General features: G+C 47.3%; 1 protein-coding gene across 2 annotated transcripts in view; it reads right to left on the bottom strand.

Annotated features, from left to right (window-relative positions):
• STUM (stum, mechanosensory transduction mediator homolog) overlaps positions 1–17,547 on the bottom strand; it is a 68,500-nt gene extending 50,953 nt beyond the window's left edge. The window contains exon 1 of one of the 2 annotated variants that reach the window (XM_005216839.5): positions 17,178–17,547. In XM_005216839.5, the coding sequence (XP_005216896.1) occupies positions 17,178–17,376 (199 nt within the window). In that variant the 5' untranslated portion in view covers positions 17,377–17,547. 2 annotated transcript variants of the gene reach the window in all.
• Positions 17,548–22,375: the final 4,828 nt, after the last annotated feature.

The raw sequence follows: 22,375 nt of genomic DNA, 5'->3' as shown, positions 1-22,375 counted from the left end.
GAAACCAACTTCTTAGCAAAACTGGGCTGTGGGGGGGGCGGGGTGTGGACAGAGGCGGTAGTGGTGCCAAGCTGGTGGTTCAGGTTCCACAGCCCAGGTGGGGGTCTCTGTGCCAGTCGGGGTCAGTGACTATTGACAGAGGTCTGGGCAGGACCAGGAGGACCACCAGGGAGAGTGAAATGCTGACGTTTTGCAACAGAAGGAGCAGGAAGGGCGGTGTTGTCTGAGTCTGGAGAGGGCTGGGTGCAGGAAGAGGGAGTACTGGCCTGAAGCTGCAGTCACAGCCAAGCCAGAAGGAGCTGGAAGGGCCAACACCCAACCTCTCTCTTCCTTTCCTCTGACCTCTGCCAGTGCCTCCCATTGGCCGACACACCTGGAGCAGGTGAGGTCACTTGGAGCTCAGCCTCCAGGCCAGGGATGGGTGGAGAATGGATGGTGGGTGGGGGAAGAGGAGGGGGTAGCCTCCCCTCCTGCCCACCTCAGCAAGGGCAAGCCTCACTCAGGCCCTCAGAGCATGAAAGCAGGAGATGAGCCAGGTGGCAGGAGTGAGAGGAGCCAGACAAGCTGCTGGAACAGAGCCCCCATTCACTTCCTGACTGATAGGGACATGGTCGTGGGAGCTTGATCTTATTTCATTAACTATCTCAGTACAAACAAGGAGGCAAGAACAATAATCACTTTCCTTTGGATGAGTACAAAGTGGGGCCCATGGTGGTGGTGGGGAGGGTGGGGTGTGGGTGGGTGAAGACCACTGGGCCAAGGCTGCTGTTACACAGGTCTGGAACCAGAAGCCAGGATTTGGGATCGCAGCCTGGCAGGGGCCATGCTCCTTCCCAGCTCATTATCAGTCAGCAGGTGTGGCTCGGCTCCTGCTCCATGCTGTGGGCTGGGCCACACTCCGGGGGACACAAGAGAGGAGTAGTTGAGGAGACAAGACTAACCCATGTGATAGATTTCTTGGTGTTCAATTGCTAAGTCATGTCTGACTCCGTGACCCCATGGACTGCAGCATGCCAGGCTCCTCTGTCTTCCACTGTCTCTCAGAGTTTGCTCAAATTCATGTCCATTGAGTCGGTGATGCTATCTAACATCTCACCCTCTGCACCCCTTTCTCTTTTGCCTTCAATATTTCCCACCATCAGGGTCTTTTCCAGTGAGTCGGTTCTTCACATCAGGCGGCCAAATATTGGAGCTTCAGCTTCAGCATCAGTCCTTCCAATGAATATTCAGGGTTGACTTTCTTTAGGATTGACTGGTTGGATGTCCTTGCAGTCCAAGGAACTCTCAAGAGTCTTCTCCAACACCACAGTTTGAAAGCATGAGTTCTTCAGCACTCAGCCTTCTTTATGGTCCATCTCTTACATCTATACATGACTATTGGAAAAACCATAGCTTTGACTATGTCGGCATGTGATAGATTAAAAAACCCAAAGCTTGAATGACGGGTAGGCCAGGAAGTCCAAAAGAGTAAATAAATTCTCGATTTTAATGCATATTCTACCCGTCAACCCTATCCTCTCCCTCCAGTCTGTGTTCACCATCTCCAGACTTACAGTAAGAACCACGTGCATCTCCCCCACGGTTGGTGGTAGTGCCAATGCCCTGATGCCTAGGGGTGGTGGGTGAGGGACTCCATGCAGACTATGAAATGATGGGACGCAAACAGCATTGGGGAGATGTAACTGCTCACTCCTTCCTTCCTGGGTCTACCTTTAAGGAGCGCGTGAGTCTACCTCCAAGTCCTTACATCCTGGCACAGGGAAGACCAGCTCTCAGTCCTCAGGGGAGCCCACGCAGGAACACTGATGGTACCTTGTGGGAGGTTCTGCATTAAGCTCAGAGGAGAAGCCGGCAGGGAAAATAAAACGCACAGCCATCCCATCCAAGTGTGGGCCCAAGCAATCAGGGATCTTGCCAAGGTCATGGCTTTTCTTTGCTTTCCTTTACCCCAAATTGATTCCCAAGCCCCAGGGTTAGACACCTCTCCTCGGAATGGACTCAGAGTCCAGCCACAGGCACTGAGGGCCCAGACCTTGGAAACCTGGCCATGCCCAACCTGGGAGTTTTGGCATATCAGCCACTTGTCCCCCTCTCTGCCTCGAACCACAGAACCCCAGCTATAGGACCTAAGATGGTTATGTTTATTTTTCTCCTCTCTGAGTCAGGCCACAGCGCGATCCCTGGAAAGATTCCACTTCTACGTTCAATCCATATGACCTCTCAGAGCAGCCCAGGCCGAAGGGCGAAGGGCGGCTCTCCCATGCCCTCCCAGCATGGTGCAATCATTGATTGTTGGCTTGAGGCTGGTTTCTTTGAGGCCCACAAGTGATTCTTGAACTTCACTCTGAGATGTCAAAAAGAGGAATTACCAATACCAGAAAGACTTCTCCAAAATAGCTCTGCAGCACTGGGACCTACTCCAGCTCTGGCTGAAGCATTCAGATGCCTGACGGGCCCCCAGGGAAGGCTGGGAAGGCAGCCGGGTCAGTCTCAATCAGCCACTGCAGGGCAGGCCAGTTATGTGCACTGCCCACTGGCTCCAGCCTCCCCAGAAACTCACTTCATTATAATCTAGCCTGTATTTTTTGATAGATATGTTGATGGAGCAGAGAAATGGTTCACACTTCCAAATGGCTGCAGTAAGCTTCTGCACCACCTTGGGGTTTTAATGTTTGGCATTCCTGAGAAAATCCCTCTTGGGCGTCTGGGCCCTGCAAGCCAATGCCACCTTATACCATGACTTTTTTTTCCCATGGCCCCAGGTGGTCCCTGACTGAGATAGAGCTGGTAGACCTCAAGTGATAGAAAAGCACTTACATTGGGTGTAGCCACTTGGATTTAGGTGCAGTTGGGAAGGCAATGGCACCCCACTCCAGTACTCTTGCCTGGAAAATCCCATGGACGGAGGAGCCTGGTAGGCTGATGTCCATGGGGTCGCTAGGAGTCGGACAGGACTGAGCAGCTTCACTTTGACTTTTCACTTTCCTGCATTGGAGAAGGAAATGGCAACCCACTCCAGGGTTCTTGCTTGGAGAATCCCAGGGACGGGGGAGCCTGCTGGGCTGCCATCTATGGGGCTGGACACAGAGTCGGACACCACTGAAGCGACTTAGCAGCAGCAGGTATACCTAAACTATGAGTTCAGAATTTTTGACTTTTAACCGTATAATTTTTAACTTCTGATTTTAAAATACTTCCAAACCTAACAGAAAAGTTTCAAGAATAATACAGAAAAATCCTGTCTACCCTTTACCCAGATTGCCAGTTTTTTAACACTGGACTAGATTTGTTTTGTCCTTCTCTCTCTTTATCTTTACATATTATTATCTTTTATTCTGAACCATTTGTAAACAGGCTGCATACATCATGGTTTTTTATTCCTTAATACTTCAGTGTGTTTCCAAAGACAAAATATTCTCTTACATTTCCACAGCACTGTTACCCATTTTAGGAAACACAATATGGATACAATGTTTTTTTCTAATCTACAGTCCACATTCCAATTTTGTCAATTGTCCCACTAATGTCCTTATTGGTATTCTTTTTCCCTCCAGTACAGAATCCAATACCCTTAAGATTATACTTTATATTTAATGATCATGCTTTTTTGTATCCTTTAATTTTCACAATGATGATATTGTGATGATACCACATGACAGGTGTTTTGTAGACTGTCCTTCTATTTGGGGCTTATCTGATATTTCCTCATGAATAGATTCAGATTATGCACCCCTGGTTAGAATACCACAAAAGTAATGTTGCGTCCCTCTCAAGATATCACGTCCAGAGGCATGCAATGTCTGTCTGTCCATCCTTGATGATGCTAATTTTTTAAACAGCTTTATTGAGATATAAGTCACATACTGTGGCATTCACCCATTTAATCATGCAATAGCTTTCAGCATCTTCAGGTGGTGCCACCATCACCACTGATCAATTTTAGAATGTTTTCATCACTCCCAAAAGAAACTCTATACTCATTACCAATTATTCCCCCTGACCTCCCAACCATATCACTCTTCCCCACAACTATCTCCTGTCTCTACGGATTGGCCTATTCTGGACATATCATACAAATGGAATCACATAGTGTATGGTTCTTGGTGACTGGCTTCTTTCTTCTAGCAGGTTTTCAAGGTCTGGGTAATGTTATTTTGTTCACCCAGCCAAGAGGCTGTCTGGTTTCTCCACTGTATGATTCTTCCCCTTGCAATTAAGAAGCATTCTGTGGAGAAACACTTTAAGATCATGCAGATATCCTGCTTCTCATCAAAATATCCCCCTAGATTTAATTTGATGGCTATTGCCCAAACAAATCTTTATTAAAATGGTTTACTAAGATTGATTTGCCTCCACTGCTCCCCCCTCCATCCCCACCTACACTTAGCTGTTGTTGGCTGTCGACCTGGCTATTCCCAGTCCCACGGTGGCTGTCCTCAATGAATCCACCACAGAGCAAGCCCTCTGGCCCACAGATGGGGAGGCCAACATCCTGCCTCTGCCCCACATCCCTCTCCTGAGGAGCTGAAACACCAAGGACCCTCAAGAGACACCCTTGCTGTGGCACAGCCCTGCTCTAGTGCCGTCTCAGACCTGGGAACGGAATCCCTTCCTTCTGAGTCAGGAAGGCTAAGAACTGACATGAACGCTGTGTCCCTCGGCTGAGGGACACACTTACTAGGGTAAGGGAGTAAAGATGTGCTCTTGACCCCATCTTCACAACCAGAAGTCAGCTGCACACACACCTCCCCCCCGACAAGTGCCTACTGGACCCTGCCAGGTGCTGTGGGAGGTGGAAGGTGATGTAGCATGGCCCCACCCTTCAAGGAGATGATTCCAGTACAAAGATTAAGACAACAGAAGAACAGAATTTAATGAAAACAAGAGAAATGTCCTAAATGGCCTGACAGTCCCAGGAAGGTGCTCCACATGGGAATGGTCAAAAAGGGGTTGGAAGAGCAGGGCCTTGGAGATGGGCCTGGGAGGTGGGCAGGATTTAGACCTGATGGTGCAGGAGGATGCTCCAGGCAGGGGTCCAGAGGGGCACCATAAAACCATGTGCTTCATTTCGACTAAATTAAAGGGAGGGAAAGAAGAAGCGAAGTTTGTTGAATCCTGGTGGGTCCAATGTGGAATGTGAGCTTAGTCCATGGACAATAGAGAGCTATTGCAGGTTTCAGAGAAGCAGAAAGAAATCAGCAGAGCTGAGCTATGGGCAGAGATGGGCTTAATCTGCTAACATGGAAATTCTATTAAAACCATAGGAGCACTGAGCTGTAGCCCAGAAGACCCACGTCCATCTGAGGTGCTATGGGCGTGGCTTTCTGCCGCCTGGCCGAAGGGTGACTCTCAGGCCTATGCAATATCCACGACCAGGGCCATGCGTCCCCAGGGAGAGGGGACATTTCCACCTCGGAAATGGCCCACGTTTCAGCTTATACCACCAGTGCCATGTTTTTGTGTTTTCACTGAGAAAGTTTCCTTCTTGCTGAGATGTTTCTTTTTAAAACAAAACAGAAAATAAAACATGACAACCTCCCAAACAATGTTTGTTCCGGAAGCCTCCAGGTGGCTCGCATCTCACCCATCTGGGCCTCACCTTCTGAGACGCAGATCCCTGACTAGCAGAACTTGGAGGCAGTCGTGACCAAAAGGTGCCCGAACAATCTCCCTTCCTCAGAAGCACCTGCCTGAAGGTGTTCCTGTCACAGGAAGCTCCCGAGGTTCTGAACAGAAAGTGGCCAAATGCTGAGGCTGGAAGGCAGGGCAGGAAGAGGAGCAAGAGGCTCTGGATTTGCTAAACACCACCGAGCTGCGCATTCTGAAAGTGATATTTATGGTATGTAGCTAGATCTCAGTAGAGCTTACGAGGGGGAAGGCTGGGGCCGTGAGAAGAAGGGACTCTGGGTGATGGGACTGGATGTGGTCACTGATGAGTCACGTGGTGTCCCCTGCAGCCCTCATCAAGTCTATATAATACCTGCACAGTCGTTTAACTTAACAAATAAGTAATTAACCCTCTAGTACAGGGCTTCCCAGGTGGTACAGCGTAAAGAGTTTGTCTGCCAATGCAGGAGACTCTGGAGACGTGTATTCGATCCCTGGGTTGAGATCTCCTAGAGAAGGAAATGGCAACCCACTCTAGTATTCTTGCCTGGAAAATTCCATAGACAAAGGAGTCTGGCAGGTTATAGTCCATGGGGTTGCAAAGAGTTGGACACAACTGAACAAGCGTGTGAGCACGTGCGTGCTTGTACACACACACACACACACACACACACACAAGTTCGAGGCACCAGGGTGGAAGGTCTGGGGCTAGGAAAGTGATGTGAGGTTGTGGGGAAGAGCCTCAGGTCCTGGAGGAGGCCTGTTCTCTGTAAAATGAAGTCGTCAGATGGCCCTAAAGCTTCCTGACCCTGGGAAAGGTGGACCATTTTCTTTATTGAAGTTTCAGGACAAGTGACAGGCTCTTCTCTGCAAGCACCAAATCATTCTTGGCTTCAGGGTTAAACTTCTCAGTGAAGATCAAAGCCTACAGAAGGCCTGGCCAGGGACCCTACACATTCCAGGTTCTAGGACAGCCCTGGTCTCATGTTATTTTATTCTTTTCAAGAAAAATGACTTATTCAATGAACTTAAGACCTTTCATACAATAAACGCATATAAGTATCCATCCACAGATGAATGGATGAAGATGTGGTGTATATATAGGAAGGGATATTACTCAGCCACAAGAAAAGAATGAAATATGCCATTTGCAGCAACAGGGATGGACCTAGAGATTGTCATACTAAGCGAAGTAGGTAAGAAAGAGGACAACAAATACCATATGATATCACTAATATGTGGAATCTAAAATACAACACAAATAAACATATCTATCAGACATATCCACCAGACAGAGAACTGACTTGTGGTTTCCTGGGGGCTGTGCAGAGGCTTGGGAGTTTGGAGTTAGCAGTTACAAACTATTAAATATAGGATGGATAAACAGCAAGGCCCTACTGTGTAGCACAGAGAACTATATTCAATATCTTCTGATAAACCATAATGGAAAAGAATGTGAAAAAAGAATATATATATATACACACACACACACACACACACACTTGAATCATTTTGCTGTACATCAGAAATTAACACAACATTGTAAATCAATTATACTTCAATAAAATTAATTTAAAAAAATGAAATTCTGTCATTTTCAACGGTGTGGACTGACCTGAAGGTTATTATGCTTAGTGAAATGTCAAAGATAAATACTGTATGATTATCACTTATATGTGGAATCTATAAAAAGGAATGAATGAACGTAACAAAACAGAAACACAGAGGGAACAAACTAGTGGTTATTAGTGGAGAGAGGGAAAGGGAGAGGGGCAAGACAGGGGCAGGGGATTAAGAGATACAAACTGCTATGTATAAAATAAGCTACAAGGAGGTATTTTACAGCACAGGGAATACAGCTAACACTTTGTAATGATTTTAAATGGAGTATGATCTATAAATACACTGAATCACTATTTTGTACACCTGAAACTAATATAATATTATAAATCTGCTATACTTCGATAAAAATACACTCTCCCAAGGCCAAGTCCACCTTTTGCCCAGGTGATGGGGTTTCAAGGCTACAAACCACCAATATGGCCTCCAAGATGAATGAATGGTTTCCTTGGACTCGTGAGCTGGGAAGTTCAAACACAAATCTAAGAACGGCCTAACTTTTGTAGTAAGATAATGACAGGTAAAATTTAAAGGGCATTTGTGTGTGTGCCTGTGTGTGTGCGCACACTTGCATGCACACTCACACACCAACCTGATGCTCCTAGAGCCTCTTAGCAAACAGTAAAGTTGTCTCAGAGACATATCCCTCGCAGAGGCCCAGGGTTTGGGAGTTGTAATGGCAGAACCTTCTCATAAATAGTAAACGAAGCCCTAGAGGCCAGGCACTCCCTCACCTCCAGCATGTCAAGTGTGTGAGGTCCAGGCAGGGCCCAGCAGGAGGTCCCAGGTCTTGGCTCTGAGCTACGCGGCACCAGAGGCTGAAAAAACCTCCCTGCTTAGGGCTCTGCTGCCTGCCCTAATGACACTGAGAGGGAAACTCCAGGACTGATCTTGGAAACAAAGGAAATTTTGTTCATGTTAACTGGGAGTGATAACTCCCTTTCTGACCGTGGAGTGCTTCGTGGTTAAACAGAACACAGTAGCCTTATGAGATGGTAGAGCAGGGGTTATTTCCATTTCACAGATGGGGAAACAGGCTCAGAGAGGAAGGGGCTCAGAACTACACACATGTGAAGAACCAGACCAAGCTCTGGGGCCTCCTAACTCCCTGGGGCTTTGTGAATCTGACGCACTAGAGATGTGACTTAGTCCAGTGCCCTCTAGGTCACCCACTGTATTCACCCTCCCCCTCGACCTGTGCATTGCAAGACCACTTACAAGCTAATGTATAAAAGTCACTGTGTCAAGTGACACCTGTTCAGCGAGTCTCCCGTGGAACATATCCTTTCGTGAGTGGGGTCACAGCCTGGGCAGTGACACTGAGGAGTGACCAGGTTAGGTTCAATAACATGAATTGCATCCACGTATCTTCTGAGATGTTGCAAGAATTGGAGCTGCTGTGGGGAGCAGCCACGGTCAGCCAGCAGGTGACCCTGAGGAAGTTGGTGTCAGACTCAGTGTAGACCCAGGAGCGTGCCGAGCAGAGAACTGACGCGCTGCCTTCTACAGCACGCCCCTCCTGCTGTTGGCAGGTCTGTGCTCCAGCTGAGATGCAAAGTCAAAGGAGATGAGGTCCCTGTACACCGTATGTTTGACAGAGACAGTCCTCTTAAGGAACACAAACTCGCCAAAGAAAGGAAGTCTGGGGAGGATGGAGAAAGCCACAGTCTTAAGATCATCTGGAAGGTGTTATGGGCTGAAGAGTGTCCCCTCAGAAGTCCTACCTCCCAGTGCCTCCACACATGACTGTGTTTGGAGATAAGGTCTTTAAAGAGGCAAATAACTGAAATCGAGGCTTTTAGGATGGGCTCTAGCTCAATATGACTGGTATCCTTATAAGAAGAGAGATGTGGACACAAAGACACACAAAAGGAAAATCCTGTGAAGACGCACGGAAAAAGTAGTCACCTACAAGCCAAGGAAAGAGAATTCAGGAGAAACCAGTGCTGCTAACACCTTGATCTGTGACAATTTCTCATCTTGAAGCCACCTGGTCCATGGTATGTGTTATGGCAGCCCTAACAAACCAATACAGGCCCAGTGAGCTGGTGACATTTGAGCAAAGTAAAGGATAGGAACAAGGAATCCACACAGATGTCTGTGGAACAAGTACTCCAGCACATGCAAAAGCCTTGAGGTGAGAAGATGCTTCCAGAACAGTCAGGAAACAATGAAGAGGCCAGTGGGCTGGGGTACAGTAAGCAAGAAGGAGAGGAGATGAAATCAGAAAGACAGTGGGAGAGATGCTGTCCCCCAGCCCACAGTGGTGCTGTGTTATCCAATATGATGGCCACTGTGGCTAGTGGGCACTTGAATGGGGTTAGTCCAAACTGAGATTCAATGCCAGTGTAAAATTCACAACAGATTTTTGAGAACCTAGTACACAATAAAAGAAGCATAAAATATCTTGTCAATAATTTTTATATTGATATACATTGAACGATAAAATTTTGGATACACTCAGTTAAGTACAATATACTAATAAAGTTAATTTCACCTTTTCCTTTTTTATAACATAGGCACTAGAAAATTTTAGATTATACTTGTGGCTCATGTTGTATTTCTTTTGAAAATTTCTGGCCCAGGGTCTGGTGGGTCATCATGAGAACATGAGCTTTTACTCGAATGATATGACAGCCATTGAAGGGTTTCCAAGTGACAGGATCTGACTCACTTGGGTTTTTAAAAGGATCACTCTTATTGCCATACTGAGGACAGACTATGAACAAGGTCAATAAAGGCAAGCAGCCCATTAAGAGGCCATTGCATTCTGGAGAAGATGGAGGATTGGGCCAGCAAGGCAGACCCAAGGTAGGCAGAAGTGATCAGATACTGACTATATTTTGAAAACGGAGCCAAGTATTTCCTGACAGACTGGGCGTGGGGTGTGAGAAAAAGAGGAGTCAAGGATGAATCCCAGACTCTGGCCTGAGCTACTGGAAGGATGCCATTGCTAAGATGGGGAGAGATGAGGGAGTAGATTTGGGGAAGAAAATCAGAAGGCTGTTTTTGGGTAAGTTAAGTCTATGATGCCCTTTGGTTTCCAAGGAGAGATGTTGAGAAGAAATCAGTTGGATATAAGAGTCTGGAGGTCAGGGGAGAGTCTGAGCTGGAGATCTGGATCTGGGAGTCATCATCACGAGGATTTAATTTACAGCCAGGAGACTGAGCGAGAACATCAGAGGGGTGAGTGGGGGCGGAAAAGAGAACAAGATCAAAGAGAAAATCAAGATCAAGAAGATCGAGTGCCTGGGGAACTCCCAAGTTTAAAAAACTGATGAGATGAGCAAAGGAAACGGAGACGGCTTCACAAGGTATAAAGAAAACTAGGGAGTGTAGTGTTCCAGAAGCCAAGTAAAGACAGTGTTTTCAAGGAAGGAGTGAGCAATTGTGTCCAAAGCGACTGCAAAGTCTGAAGACAGAACTGACCACTGGATTCAGCAAATCTGGAGGAGACTGGCGATCCTGATAAACACAGTTTAGGCAAGTGATGGAGGTAAAAACATGCTTAGAGTGGGCTGAAGGGGGATTGATGACAACAAATGTAGACAACCCACCCAGGGAGCCGCACCATAAAGGGGAACAGAGCAATGGGCAACGGGCAGAGGTGAGGGTAGGGTCAAGAGAGCCCATTTTAAAAAGATGAGAGACAATTTTAGCATGTATATGTGCTAAGAATGAGTCATTCAACAAAAGAAAACCGATGATATCAGAAAGAGTGGCAACTCTTCTGGTGTTTTCCTAATCTCCAGAGTATGCTTATATTGCGTTTTCTGTCTTATCAACTACAGATGTCATTTATTGACTCTTGTTATGATGCGTAAGAGCTAGCTTACTTTTATCATTCATCATTTCTTTCCACTCTTATCTCAACATGACCCCATTGTCCTGATACATTACTATCTCAGTGTCTCTGCTGATTTCCTTGGTAGCCTTTATTTCTTGGTCTATCAACTTCAGACAGCATGTCTTGATCACTTACTTCACACGAGGAGGGTATTCACACCTCTACCCTACCCTCTACAAATTAGTCAGTTGTGGTAGGTTGTGCTGGGAAATAACACTAACACAACAGCAGAAAAATCTCAATGACTCAGATTTATTTCTCACTCGTGTGACATGTCATGCCCTGCTTCCATTGTTCTCTTTATTCTGAGAACCAGGTAGAAGAGCACATCTGAGACCTGCCGTTCTCATGAGAGAAAGAAAAGAACGGTGGCAGAACCTCACAAAGCCTCTGAAAATGTCTGCTCAGGCCCAGCATATGTCACTTCCACTCACTCAGCTGGCCAAAATGAGTCACATGGCCAAGCCTGATAACGTTGGGCAGGGAAGGAAATAGTCTCCTCCCACAGGAATCATGGCATTAAGTGGGTATGTGACATCATCTTTCAGTTCAGTCGCTCAGTTTGTCTGACTCTTTGCAACCCCATGGACTGCAGGCAGGCTTCCCTCTCCATCACCAATTCCCAGAGCCTACTCAAATTCATGTCCATCGAGTCGCTGATGCTGTCCATCCACCTCATCCTCTGCCATCCCCTTCTCCTCCCACCTTCAATCCCTCCCAGCATCAAGGTCTTTTCCAATGAGTCGGTTCTTTGCACCAGGTGGCCAAAGTATTGGAGTTTCAGCTTCAGCATCAGTCCTTCCAATGAATATTTAGGACTGATTTCCTATAGGATTGATTGGTTGGATTTACTTGCAGTCCAGGGGTCTCTCAAGAGTCTTCTCCAACACCACAGTTCAAAAGCATCAATTCTTCAGTGCTCAGCTTTCTATATAGTCCAACTCTCACATCCATACATGACTACTGGAAAAACCATAGCTTTAACTAGACGGACCTTTGTTGTTAAAGTAATGTCTCTGCTTTTTAATATGCTGTCTAGGTTGGTCATAGCTTATCCATAAAGTCATAGCTTATCTTTCAGTGGATAAATGGAAATAACAATTTATTCTATCACAATTTACCTGTCAATTTCTATAAGCTGTTTTTTTTTTTTTAATTTTATACTGCCAAGGGAAAAAAATCTTATATCCACCTTTATAGCTATTATTAAGTAGTCTTCAGTGCTTTGCCTGTGGTTGGTGTTAGAAGCTAAAAACCACTGAGATGCATTTATATCATTATGACTAAGCAAATACTCTTCACTACAGAATCAAAGAGACCCATATTGTGCACCACTATTCACAGACCGACTCTATGCACTTAAAAGAGCTTTTCTTATATTCCACCACTTGCCTAAAACCAGGTCACAGTTTGATTTGCTTCCTATTTAAGCTATACCTTTAATACAGTGTTTTTTGTTTTTCCTGAAGTTGTTACTTTTTTCTTTTTTTAAATTGTTGATAGAAGAAACATCTGCCTTCTACACACATCCCTAATATCCTCAAATTCTTTTTCATTTAGTGTTTGGAATCCTCTATTCTTTTTGAAGCCTACTGACCTCCTGATATAATTGGATAGTTTGCTTCATTTGGAGATCTTAACACTTTTACACAGCTTTTTGTCTTTACTGCAGTTACTAATTGCCTTCTGTTTTTCTTGCTTTCTGTTTTGTATCACCACTTTAATCTCTTACAGTGTACCAATAATACTCTCTACTCTGTGGAATGTCCCTTTCTCCCAACTTCCTCAGAAACCTCATTCCTGGAGCCTTCTACCCTCCTATAGTAATGAAGACTGACTGCTCTCCAGGCCTGCTGAACAATTTTATCCTGGGTTGCTTTTCATGGCTGCTTTCAACTGGATATACTATTCCCTGGATCTCATACCTTCTTTTTTGGTTTACTCTCTTGTTTTGCTGAGATACATCCTCAAATGATTTCCTTAAAAAGACGGACTAGGATGTAAACGTTATTGGTTCTTTCACCCTTGGGACTGCCTCACTTCTATATAGAATAAAGGCCTTGGACCAGACGATCTCTAATGCCTATTCAAGGAATATAATTCTGTTGGTCAGTGTGCATTCTATAAATAGTATCCTATATCAAGGAGAGACTTTAAATGGTTCTTGCTCTAAGGAACTTACAATCTACTTGGATAGACAAAGAATAAACTCTTGTAACAGTAATAAAAAGGCAACAATACAAAAGATGCCACAAGGCAGGGCATGATTCATCATCAACTAGAGGCTCAGACTTAAAGGAAAGAGAGAGAAGCTGAGCCAGCCTGTGATGTGCTGACCAGGGAAAGGAGATCTTAGCTGAGTGCCAAAGAGCAGGCAGTATATTAGGGGGGGATTAATTATTTATGAATATTCAACAGTAGATTAATAGCCAACATTAATCTGATGGAATAGTTAACAGTCAGTGAAAGTTCTCCTCTGTCCCACTTTCCCTGCCACAGAGTTATCAACATTTTCATTTCACCAAGTCAATCAAGATAGAAACAATTTTCAAATATGAAAGTATAGTTTTTCTCATAACAAATAGATAAACCCTTTGGCCACTTTGGGGCATAACAGTGAACTTCCACTACATGTATAAGTAATTGTGTATACTTATAAATGCCATACCTGTTGGACTATGAAAGTGTTGGCCATGGTCTCTGTTAGCAGAGTTTCACTGAACAGGAAACTACCATCATCCATTATTCGAGTTCATTTTGTATTGTTCCAATGAGGATCCAGAATGACCATAAATCACTTCCCTTCCCATTGACTCCCCAAGAGAGGAAACATCCCTCTGATGGTATGTTACCCCAACAGCCCTTCTGCTTGGACCAAGGCAGCACCAGGGAATTGTAAGGACTGGGCGTCTCCATGGTGGGTCCTGCAGACTGGATGAACCTGAAGTGCTGTCAGAGAAAAATGGTGCCTTCATTCAGCCCAGCACTGGCACTCCCATCCCATTTGCGAATGAGGAGAACACTTGCAGGTAAGGAAGTTTCCAGAAAAAAGAAGAGCTCTTTGGGCCCGTGCTGCTACCAGTTTCCAGAGAGCAGGAGTGATGTGAGGATGGCAAGTGCTTGGAGCCACATGATGGAAACTTTTAGCAGGGTCTAACCTAATACTACTCCTTCAGGGAGGCATCCTCTGAACTCCCATCCCAGCCCTGGAAGAATCAATTACTGCTCAAATACTGTTCCTGCTGCCATTATAGCAATAACAAATTTAAACAACGTTTGCATCAATTTTCCTTAACAATACATGACATCTTGACTGATTTATTCATCATCACATCCCCAGTGCCGGGCACACAGTGGGTGCTCTGTGTTTGTTGAATGAAAGAGTAAACAGATTAAAAGAAGCTTCATTTCCTCAAAGGGCAGGGCCAGACATGAATATTCAGTTTTCACAGGAGCATCAGATATGCTGGAGGACCTGGAGAAGTGGATCTGGGCTAAGGGAAAATTTTCTAAGTGCTGGGGCCATTCAAACCCCAACAGGGTCAGTTGCAGGGGGCAGGGCGGGGAGTGGGTGGCAAAAAAAAAAAAAAAAGCCTGGAGATTTTGCCTGGGCTGTTTTGTTGTCCAGGATTCCACTGCAGGTCAAGGGAAGCAGAGAGGTCAATACATACTCAGAAGAAAGGTCCCAGAGGGCAGCCCCCCACCCCAATACACCAGAGATGGGACCAGGGCTCAGCTTTGCAGAGGGTCAAAGAGCAAGACGGACCCACGGTCTCCACAACACTCTCTAATGGCCAGACCCCAAGCTTTATGTAATCTCATTTTATCCTCCCAGCATCCCGGAGGGACAGGCATCCCTGACTGACAGATGAGAAATACCAGCAAGGATCAAGAACTCCCTTCAGTGTGTGTGGGGGCGTGGAGGGTTGGGGGTGGGAGGCAGGAGCCCATGCACCCAGTCAGTTGTACAATGACAGCCAATACAAAACAATAAAATGCCTGGATTTTCAGTCACTGAAAATTCAGAAGTCTATGTACCCATGGCTCACCTCAGCCTGTTTTATTACTTTTGTAGTTTGCTTTTTTTCTCTCTCTTTCTTTTATTCTGTCTTCTTAGAAAGGTTTCTTACAAAAATCCCATAGGATTCTGATCTAACAATAACAGCAACAAAATGTTATAAAGGGCATGGGCATGCATGCTCAGTCATGTCTGACTCTTTGTGACCCTCTGGACTATAGCTGGCCAGGGTCCTCTGTCCATGGGATTCTCTAGTCAAGAATACTGGAGCGGGTTGCCATCTCCTCCTCCAGGGTATCTTTCCAACCCAGGGATGGAACCCCATCTACTGTGCCTCCTGCATTGGTAGGTAGATTCTTTATCACCCAGCCACCTATGTAAAGACAGAAAAACTGGGGGAAGGTGGGAGGAGTTGGCAGGAGGGCAGGGGGTGTGGCAGCGGGCCTAAGGGTGAGAAAGGGACCTAGTGAAGCAGACCTAGGAGGTGCCCAGATGAACAGGGGCTGACCCAGCAGAGACTCGGTGTAGCTCTGCCCACCTGGCAAACAATGTGCGTCTTTCCTCAAAGACCATAAGATGGCATTTACTTCACCACCTTAAGAAAAGGAGAATCAAGACACATCCCTGCCGGTGATCTTCACATCCCCAGGGAGATGGACAGGCAGTGAGTTTTTCACTCCAGCAGGTGGGAATTTCTGACACAGCTACATTGGCCTCGGCTTGCCTTCTCACAGGGTCCACATGTGCAGAGAGACCTGGCCTGAGGACACCTACCAGGCTGCTGAAGGCACGACAAGGGGACGCCCACCTGAAGGCCACCTAGCTTTCTGCTCAGACACATACACTTCTCCAGCAGCATCCCCCACCTCCCCCTAGGGGGCAGAAAGATGAGCAGGAAGGGGAAAGGGAACCCGACCTGCGTGGATGGGTGCGATCTTACCTATCAGCACCCCAGAAGCCCCTGCAAAGCTGGTTAAGAGCGGGGCGTGAGAAAGGCCAAAGCAAAACAGAAAGCCACTTCTAGCTGACCTCTGTTCTTGGGAACTTGGAGCCTTGCAGCGGCAAGCTTTTCTCCTGGGCACAGAGGTGCCTGCCTCTCCAGTCCCACGCGGAATTGGGGCGTGGGGTGCTCTTAACTCGGAAGAAAAGCCGGTGCCAAGTTGGCAAGTTGGGAGTGAGCGGGGAGGGGATGCAGACATATTTGGGTGTGGGGTTAGGAGAGGGAGGGTCAAGAAAACTTCGCATTTCCTCTCTTTATGCCCCCACTGGGCACTCCTATCTCTGTGATGGGCCTCTGTTTTAAAATTTGGGACACAGGTGCCATCAGGGACCGTCCAGGCCGCCAAAGTCCAACACAGAATTACACCCGCGGGCACTCCACGTTCTCAGGAACGGAAGCGATGGGGGGAGTTATGGGGTCAGCTCTGGCCAAGTGCGGTTCAAACCCACAGGCATCTAAACTAATAAAATCGTCCCTTCTCCTCGGCGTCCTGCGGGGAGTGCTAGTGGAATCGCTGGCACGCCGGAAGGCGGTGGAGGAGACTCTGGCTAAAGAGCTCTCGCCCCCACACGCCCCTCACTGCGAGAACGCAGGCGGGGCTGCGGGGTGTCTTCTGTCCCAACTCATCTCTCTTTTTTCCCCAGCTCGACCGACTTCTCCAATGCCCAGGAGCTTGGTCACTGGCGGCCCCAACGCTGGTCTTGCTGGGGCCCCGCGCCCCTCGGAGGATGGAGCTCGTGGGAGGGCGCGCACGGCGGAGAGAAGAGGCAGGAGTAGCCGGGGCCGAGAGAGCCGCCCGTGGGGCTTGCCGGCAGACTCCAACATTCCCGTCAAAGTTTCCGGCTCCTCGAGGCCGGATCACCTGGCTCCCAGGTCGGAGAAGGTGAAAGGAGTGTCAGGGAGCCCTGCGCCTCCCTCCGGGCGCCCCCTCCACGCGCTTCTGCCACCTGCCAGAGGGCGCTAGGAGCGCCGGCGCGGCGCTTGCAGCCCGTGGGCGCGGCCCGAGGGTCCCTCCCTGACCCCTCCCCTGCCGTCCTCAGCTCCCGGGGCCCGGGGCGCAAGGGGTCGCGGACGTCGCGTCTTACCCAGTCCCGGCACGAAAGTGTTGAGGAAGAGGCAGATGACGGCCACCGGGAAGGGCATGTAGGGGATGGCGGCGCGCAGAGGGCCCTTCTTCTCGCGGACTTGCACCACCACCCCGCTGGACGAGGACGCCCCCCGCTCCGCCGCAGCCACAGCCGCCGCCGCCGCCGCCGTCTCGGCGTCCTTGTGCGAAGGCTCCATGGCCGGGCGCGCTCCCCTCCCCGGGAGCCGGGCTGCCGCGGCCGGGGCTGCCGCCCAATGCACAGGGGGCGGGTGGCGGGCGGCTTTCCGGGCACTGGGATCCGCGCCGAGCTCAGGCGGCCAGCGCGCTCCGGGTGCGGCGCGGCTCGCCCGGAACCCCGCACGCCCGCGTCCCCAAGCGCCCGGCCCTCTGCCGCGCGCTCGGCTGCGCTCCCACGCCCCCGGCGGAGGGGCGGGGAGGGCGGCGTGACACCCGCTGACAGCGCTCCGACGCCCCTCCCCGCGAGGCCCCTTCCCCGCCCTCCCTTCCACTCCCCCACATCCCCCCGCCCCGCAAATACCATTAAAATCTGGGCGGAGGGAAGCAAGTAGAAGAGGACCGCGGAGGGAGCTGGCTGTCCAGATACTGGGAGGCATGGACACACCTCTCTCGCCCCAGACAGGTGAACGGGGCGGGGACCTCCGCCGAGGACACCGTGAATTGGGCGCGTGCGTTTGGCTGGCCCGGAGGGGAAAGGCTTCGAGACTGAGTCTTCTAATCTGGAGGTTGTGTTTTAACGCTAGGGAGATGGAGGCAAGGAACGCGCCGCGCCTGCTGCCTCCTGTGCTTTAAATTCATTCTGATTTGAATGGATCTCAAGTCAGTGAAAAAGCGATTTTAGGATCGATCGAGCTGAAAGCAGGAGACCCAGCTATTCAAACAGGTCTCCATGAGGCTAGTTAAAATGGAACCCTTCCTTACACACACACACACACACACACACACACACACACACACACACACAGAAAGAGAGAGAGGGAGGGAGAGACGCGAAAACTAAAAGAAATGAGCCTGTTGCTCGAAGGGGGGATGTTGGGAACTGTCCCCGAGCAGTTCTGGGGAAAACCTGGGCTTTTTGTGAGCTGGCCTGGTGGTTAAGAAGCCAACGAAGACACAGCGCCCTCTGGTGTTGACATGCAGCAGTTGGTAGAAGCGGGATTTGGCCAGCCGTGTGCAAGCGGTTAACAGGAGGCCCCATATTTAATCAGATTTTCTGAATATCGCCCCCTTCACCTCCACACCTGGAAAAAGTGAAGGGATGCAAGCAACCGCCACTTACGTTAGGGAGGGATTCAATGCATCAGAATTATCCTGATACTCAGCAAATCGTCTGAATAATTGGAAGGATGCAAATCCACTTGCTTCCCAGCAACCCTCTTTCTCCAGGAAAAATGGTGATTGAATAATCCCCAAACAGCCCAGAGACTCTGAGGAAGGATACTAAAAAACCGTGTATTATTTTGGAGGTATCTGAATTAAATTATTTTATTTTATTTTTAAAAAATATTTATTTGGCTGGGGCAGGTCTTAGTTGCAGTGGGGCGGGGTAGGGGGCGTGAGGGGTTGGGGCCGGGCGGGGAGGGCTGGTCGACTGGGAGTGGATCTTAGGTTGTGGAATATGGACTCTAGTTCTCTGACCAGGGAGGGAACTCGGGCCCCCTGCATTGGGAAGGAGGAGTGTTAGCCACTGGACCACCACCAGGGAAGTCCCTGAATAGAATAATTTTAAAAGCAGATGGTCAGCAGGGGATAGTGGTGATACTAGTGAGCACATACTAGTAACTAGTTAGGCCTGGCAATCATAAGTAAACAAAACTGAAATACTTGTTCTGTCTGACCACTAACTACCTGTATGACTCAAAAGAACTCATCAAGCTTTTTATGGGCTTGAGTTACTGTGATTCAAATCAATATTCAGTTTAATATGCATTTATCAGGGGTCTAATATGACTTGGATTCTGGAGAGAGGTAAAACCCAGACCCTGACTTCAAGGGTCTAATAGATGAACTGACAGATACTAACAACTACAAGGGCAGAATTATAGATGGTGATGAGTGCTGTAGCTGCGTTAAGCAGAAAGTGCTGAGAAAACATGGACCCATCTGTGAAACCAGCTAGAGAAGGGAGGCGTCAGAATATCTCCCAAAGAAGGTGATAGTGGATGAGACTTGCGAAATGACTACAGTTAATTGCTTGCAGGACATTTATTTTATTTTAAACAAACACATTTATCCAAGCCCTCTACCAGGCGCTGTGCACTTTACACATTTTAACTCATGTAAGCCTTACTACATTCTATCTTATTGGAGAAGGAAATGGCAACCCACTCCAGTGTTCTTGCCAGGAGAATCCCAGGGACATCGGAGCCTGGTGGGCTGCCTTCTATGGGGTCGCACAGCATTGGACACGACTGAAGCAACTTAGCAGCAGCAGCAGCAGCACACTCTATCTTGTATTATTCATTACCCCATTTTACCAGTGGGGTCATTGGTACACAGAGAGGTTAAGTAAGGATTCTCTGGACGTTTTTTCACGGAGTACCTGAATGGTTTGAGGGCCACTGAAAGGATTTCAGGGAGGGAAATGGATTTACATCTTCCGATTTTCTAGATGATGTGCTTAATATCTGGATGTCAGAAAGATATATAGATAGAGCAACAGCATGTACAAAAGCATGGAAACCTAGACTTGTAGGAACGTTCCAGAAATAGGAGTGTGTCAGGACGAGGACTGGCGTGGGCAGGGGCTGGAGATGGTGGTGCGGGATGGGCAAGAACTAAGTAATGATCTCCAACAGTTTGGATTGTATGGAATCAGTGCAACATTCTAAGCAGGCATGTGGCATGACCTGAGTGTTACAGTTACTATGTAACAAACTACCCCCAGACACAGCTATTTCATTATGATGACAGATTCTTTGGGTCAGATTGGACAGAACAGAGCTGAGACAGCTCTTCATTGCTTTAAAATATGTCTAGAGCTGAGAGGACTCAAACAGTGACAGCTGGAATAGCCATGGCTAGAGGATCCACTTCCAAAAGGATCCTCAACTCTGATATCTTGACTGGGATGACTTGACAGCTGGCTCTGCTGGGGCTGTTCTGTAGAGCCCCTACACAGGGCCTGTCTACATGACTTGGACTTTTCACAATGTGGAGCCTGGTTTCTGAGAGGAAACTTCCCCAGAAAGGGCATGGCAGGACCAGTGCCCTAACATCAGAAATCACGCAGCATCAGTTCTATGGGCTGTATTCATCAAAGCTGTCACAAACCTGCTTAGATTCAAATGGAGGACACCCCACCTCTCAATGGAGTAACGTCAAGAATTTGAGCCCTGATTTGAAAGCCACTCTAATGAGATATGCTGACAAAGTTCTGTATAGTCAAAGCTGTGGTTTTTCCAGTAGTCATGTATGGATGTGAGTTGGATGATAAAGAAGGCTGAGTGCCAAAGAATTTATGCTTTAGAACTATGGTGCTGGAGAAGACTCTTGAGAGTCCCTTGTACACTGCAAGGAGATCCAACCAGTCAATCCTAAAGGAAATCAATATTCATTAGAAGGACTGTTGCTGAAACTGAAGCTCCAGTACTTTGGCCACCTGGTACAAAGAGCTGACTCATTGGAAAAAACTCTGATGCTGGGGAAGATTGAGGGTAGAAGGAGAAGGGAGCAGCAGAGGGTAAAATGGTTAAATAGCATCACTGACTCAATGGAGATGTGTTTGAACAAACTCCAGGAGTCAGTGAAGGATAGGAAACCCTGGCGTGCTGCAGACCAAAGAGTCAGACATGAATTAGCGACTAAACAAGAGCAACCAATGAGATATGGTTTGGTGGAAGGACTGCTCAGTCAACTGTGTGGAGGTTGGATTCTAGGGGATTGTGGACAAAAAAAAAAAAAAAAAAGTTGCCTGCCTTTTCAGTCAACAACAAACGCTGATCTCCATCAAGTGGGCAGCTACTGCAGCGACCTGATGGTGTGCCCTGAGGATTCAGGATCAAGAAAAAGCGAGATACTGGCCCTGGATAGTTAAGATGCATAACAAGGGAGTAATTTCAATGAACCCAGACTCTTGCATCTTCCATACATAGATAAGCACTAAAATTATTAACTCTAGATCCCTTTTGTGTGTGTGTGTGATTTGCCATAATCTTTTGATGTTCAACTACATTTGTTTATTTAGCAAAAAATCCTATATATCCTTGCTCCTCCCTTACCTCTTCGGAACAGTTTTTCAGAGTTATCTGAGAGGTTATTTCCCAGGTTTTAGTTCTCAGTAAAGTCCCCTAATACAACACAACTCTCAACTTTCAGGTTGTGCCGTTTTTTGTTTTTTTTTTGTTGTTGTTGTTGTTGTTTGGTTGGTTGAGGTTCTTTTTTTTTTTTTTTTTCATTTGACGGTGTAAAATTAGATCTCAATGAGAGGGGAAACTCTTCCCGACCTTTCCCCTATGGTGAATAGGGCAGGAATAGTTTTTATTAATAGACCAAAAGGAAAAGTTGAGTTTGAGGGACTGAGGGCGGCCAAGGGGTGGTGGGCACTTGCTGATTAAATAACCAGCTGTCTTGACTGTCAGTCAACATGAGGCTCAGTAAAGCAGTTTGGGTTGCAGCTTTGGGAGCCATCAGTGTACGAATAACAGTTAAAGCCCTGTGGAGTAAAACAGACGTGGAGTAAGAAGAGTGGAGGACCTAGGAGAGCCATCAGAAGTTACTGAAATTAAGCAGAAAGGAAGGATGAAGGAGAAGGTTTTTAAAGAAGAAACACTAGGAATGTTTCATGGAAGCCAAAAAGGAAGATTTTTAAGGAGCAGTGGTCAGCAGTGTCAAATGCCATGGAAGGACCAAGGAAGACCTCAAAATTACCTATGGGGTTTGGCAGTTAGGAGGTTCAGCTCCCTGGAATCCCAACTCTAACATCTCACCCACTGTGTCTGTTTTTAAGGAATTTGTCCATTTCATTTAAACTGTTGAATTTGCTAGGATAAAATTATTCATAATATTCTTTTATTGTCTTTTTAATGTCTGTGAAATCTGTGATGATGTCTCCTCTTTCAGTCCTGATATTTGTGCTTTCTCTTTTTTCTTAATCCTTCTTGCAAGGGATTTTTCTGTTTGACATTGTGACCACAACTTGTATTTGAAGCAGAGTTTAAGATCTAAGTTATTTCACGT

The sequence above is a fragment of the Bos taurus genome, chromosome 16 (genome assembly GCF_002263795.3).
Source record: "Bos taurus isolate L1 Dominette 01449 registration number 42190680 breed Hereford chromosome 16, ARS-UCD2.0, whole genome shotgun sequence".
In the NCBI taxonomy this organism is placed as follows: domain Eukaryota; kingdom Metazoa; phylum Chordata; class Mammalia; order Artiodactyla; family Bovidae; genus Bos; species Bos taurus.
Note: the sequence above shows the minus strand (reverse complement) of the source record. Positions and strands in the feature narration are given on the sequence as shown.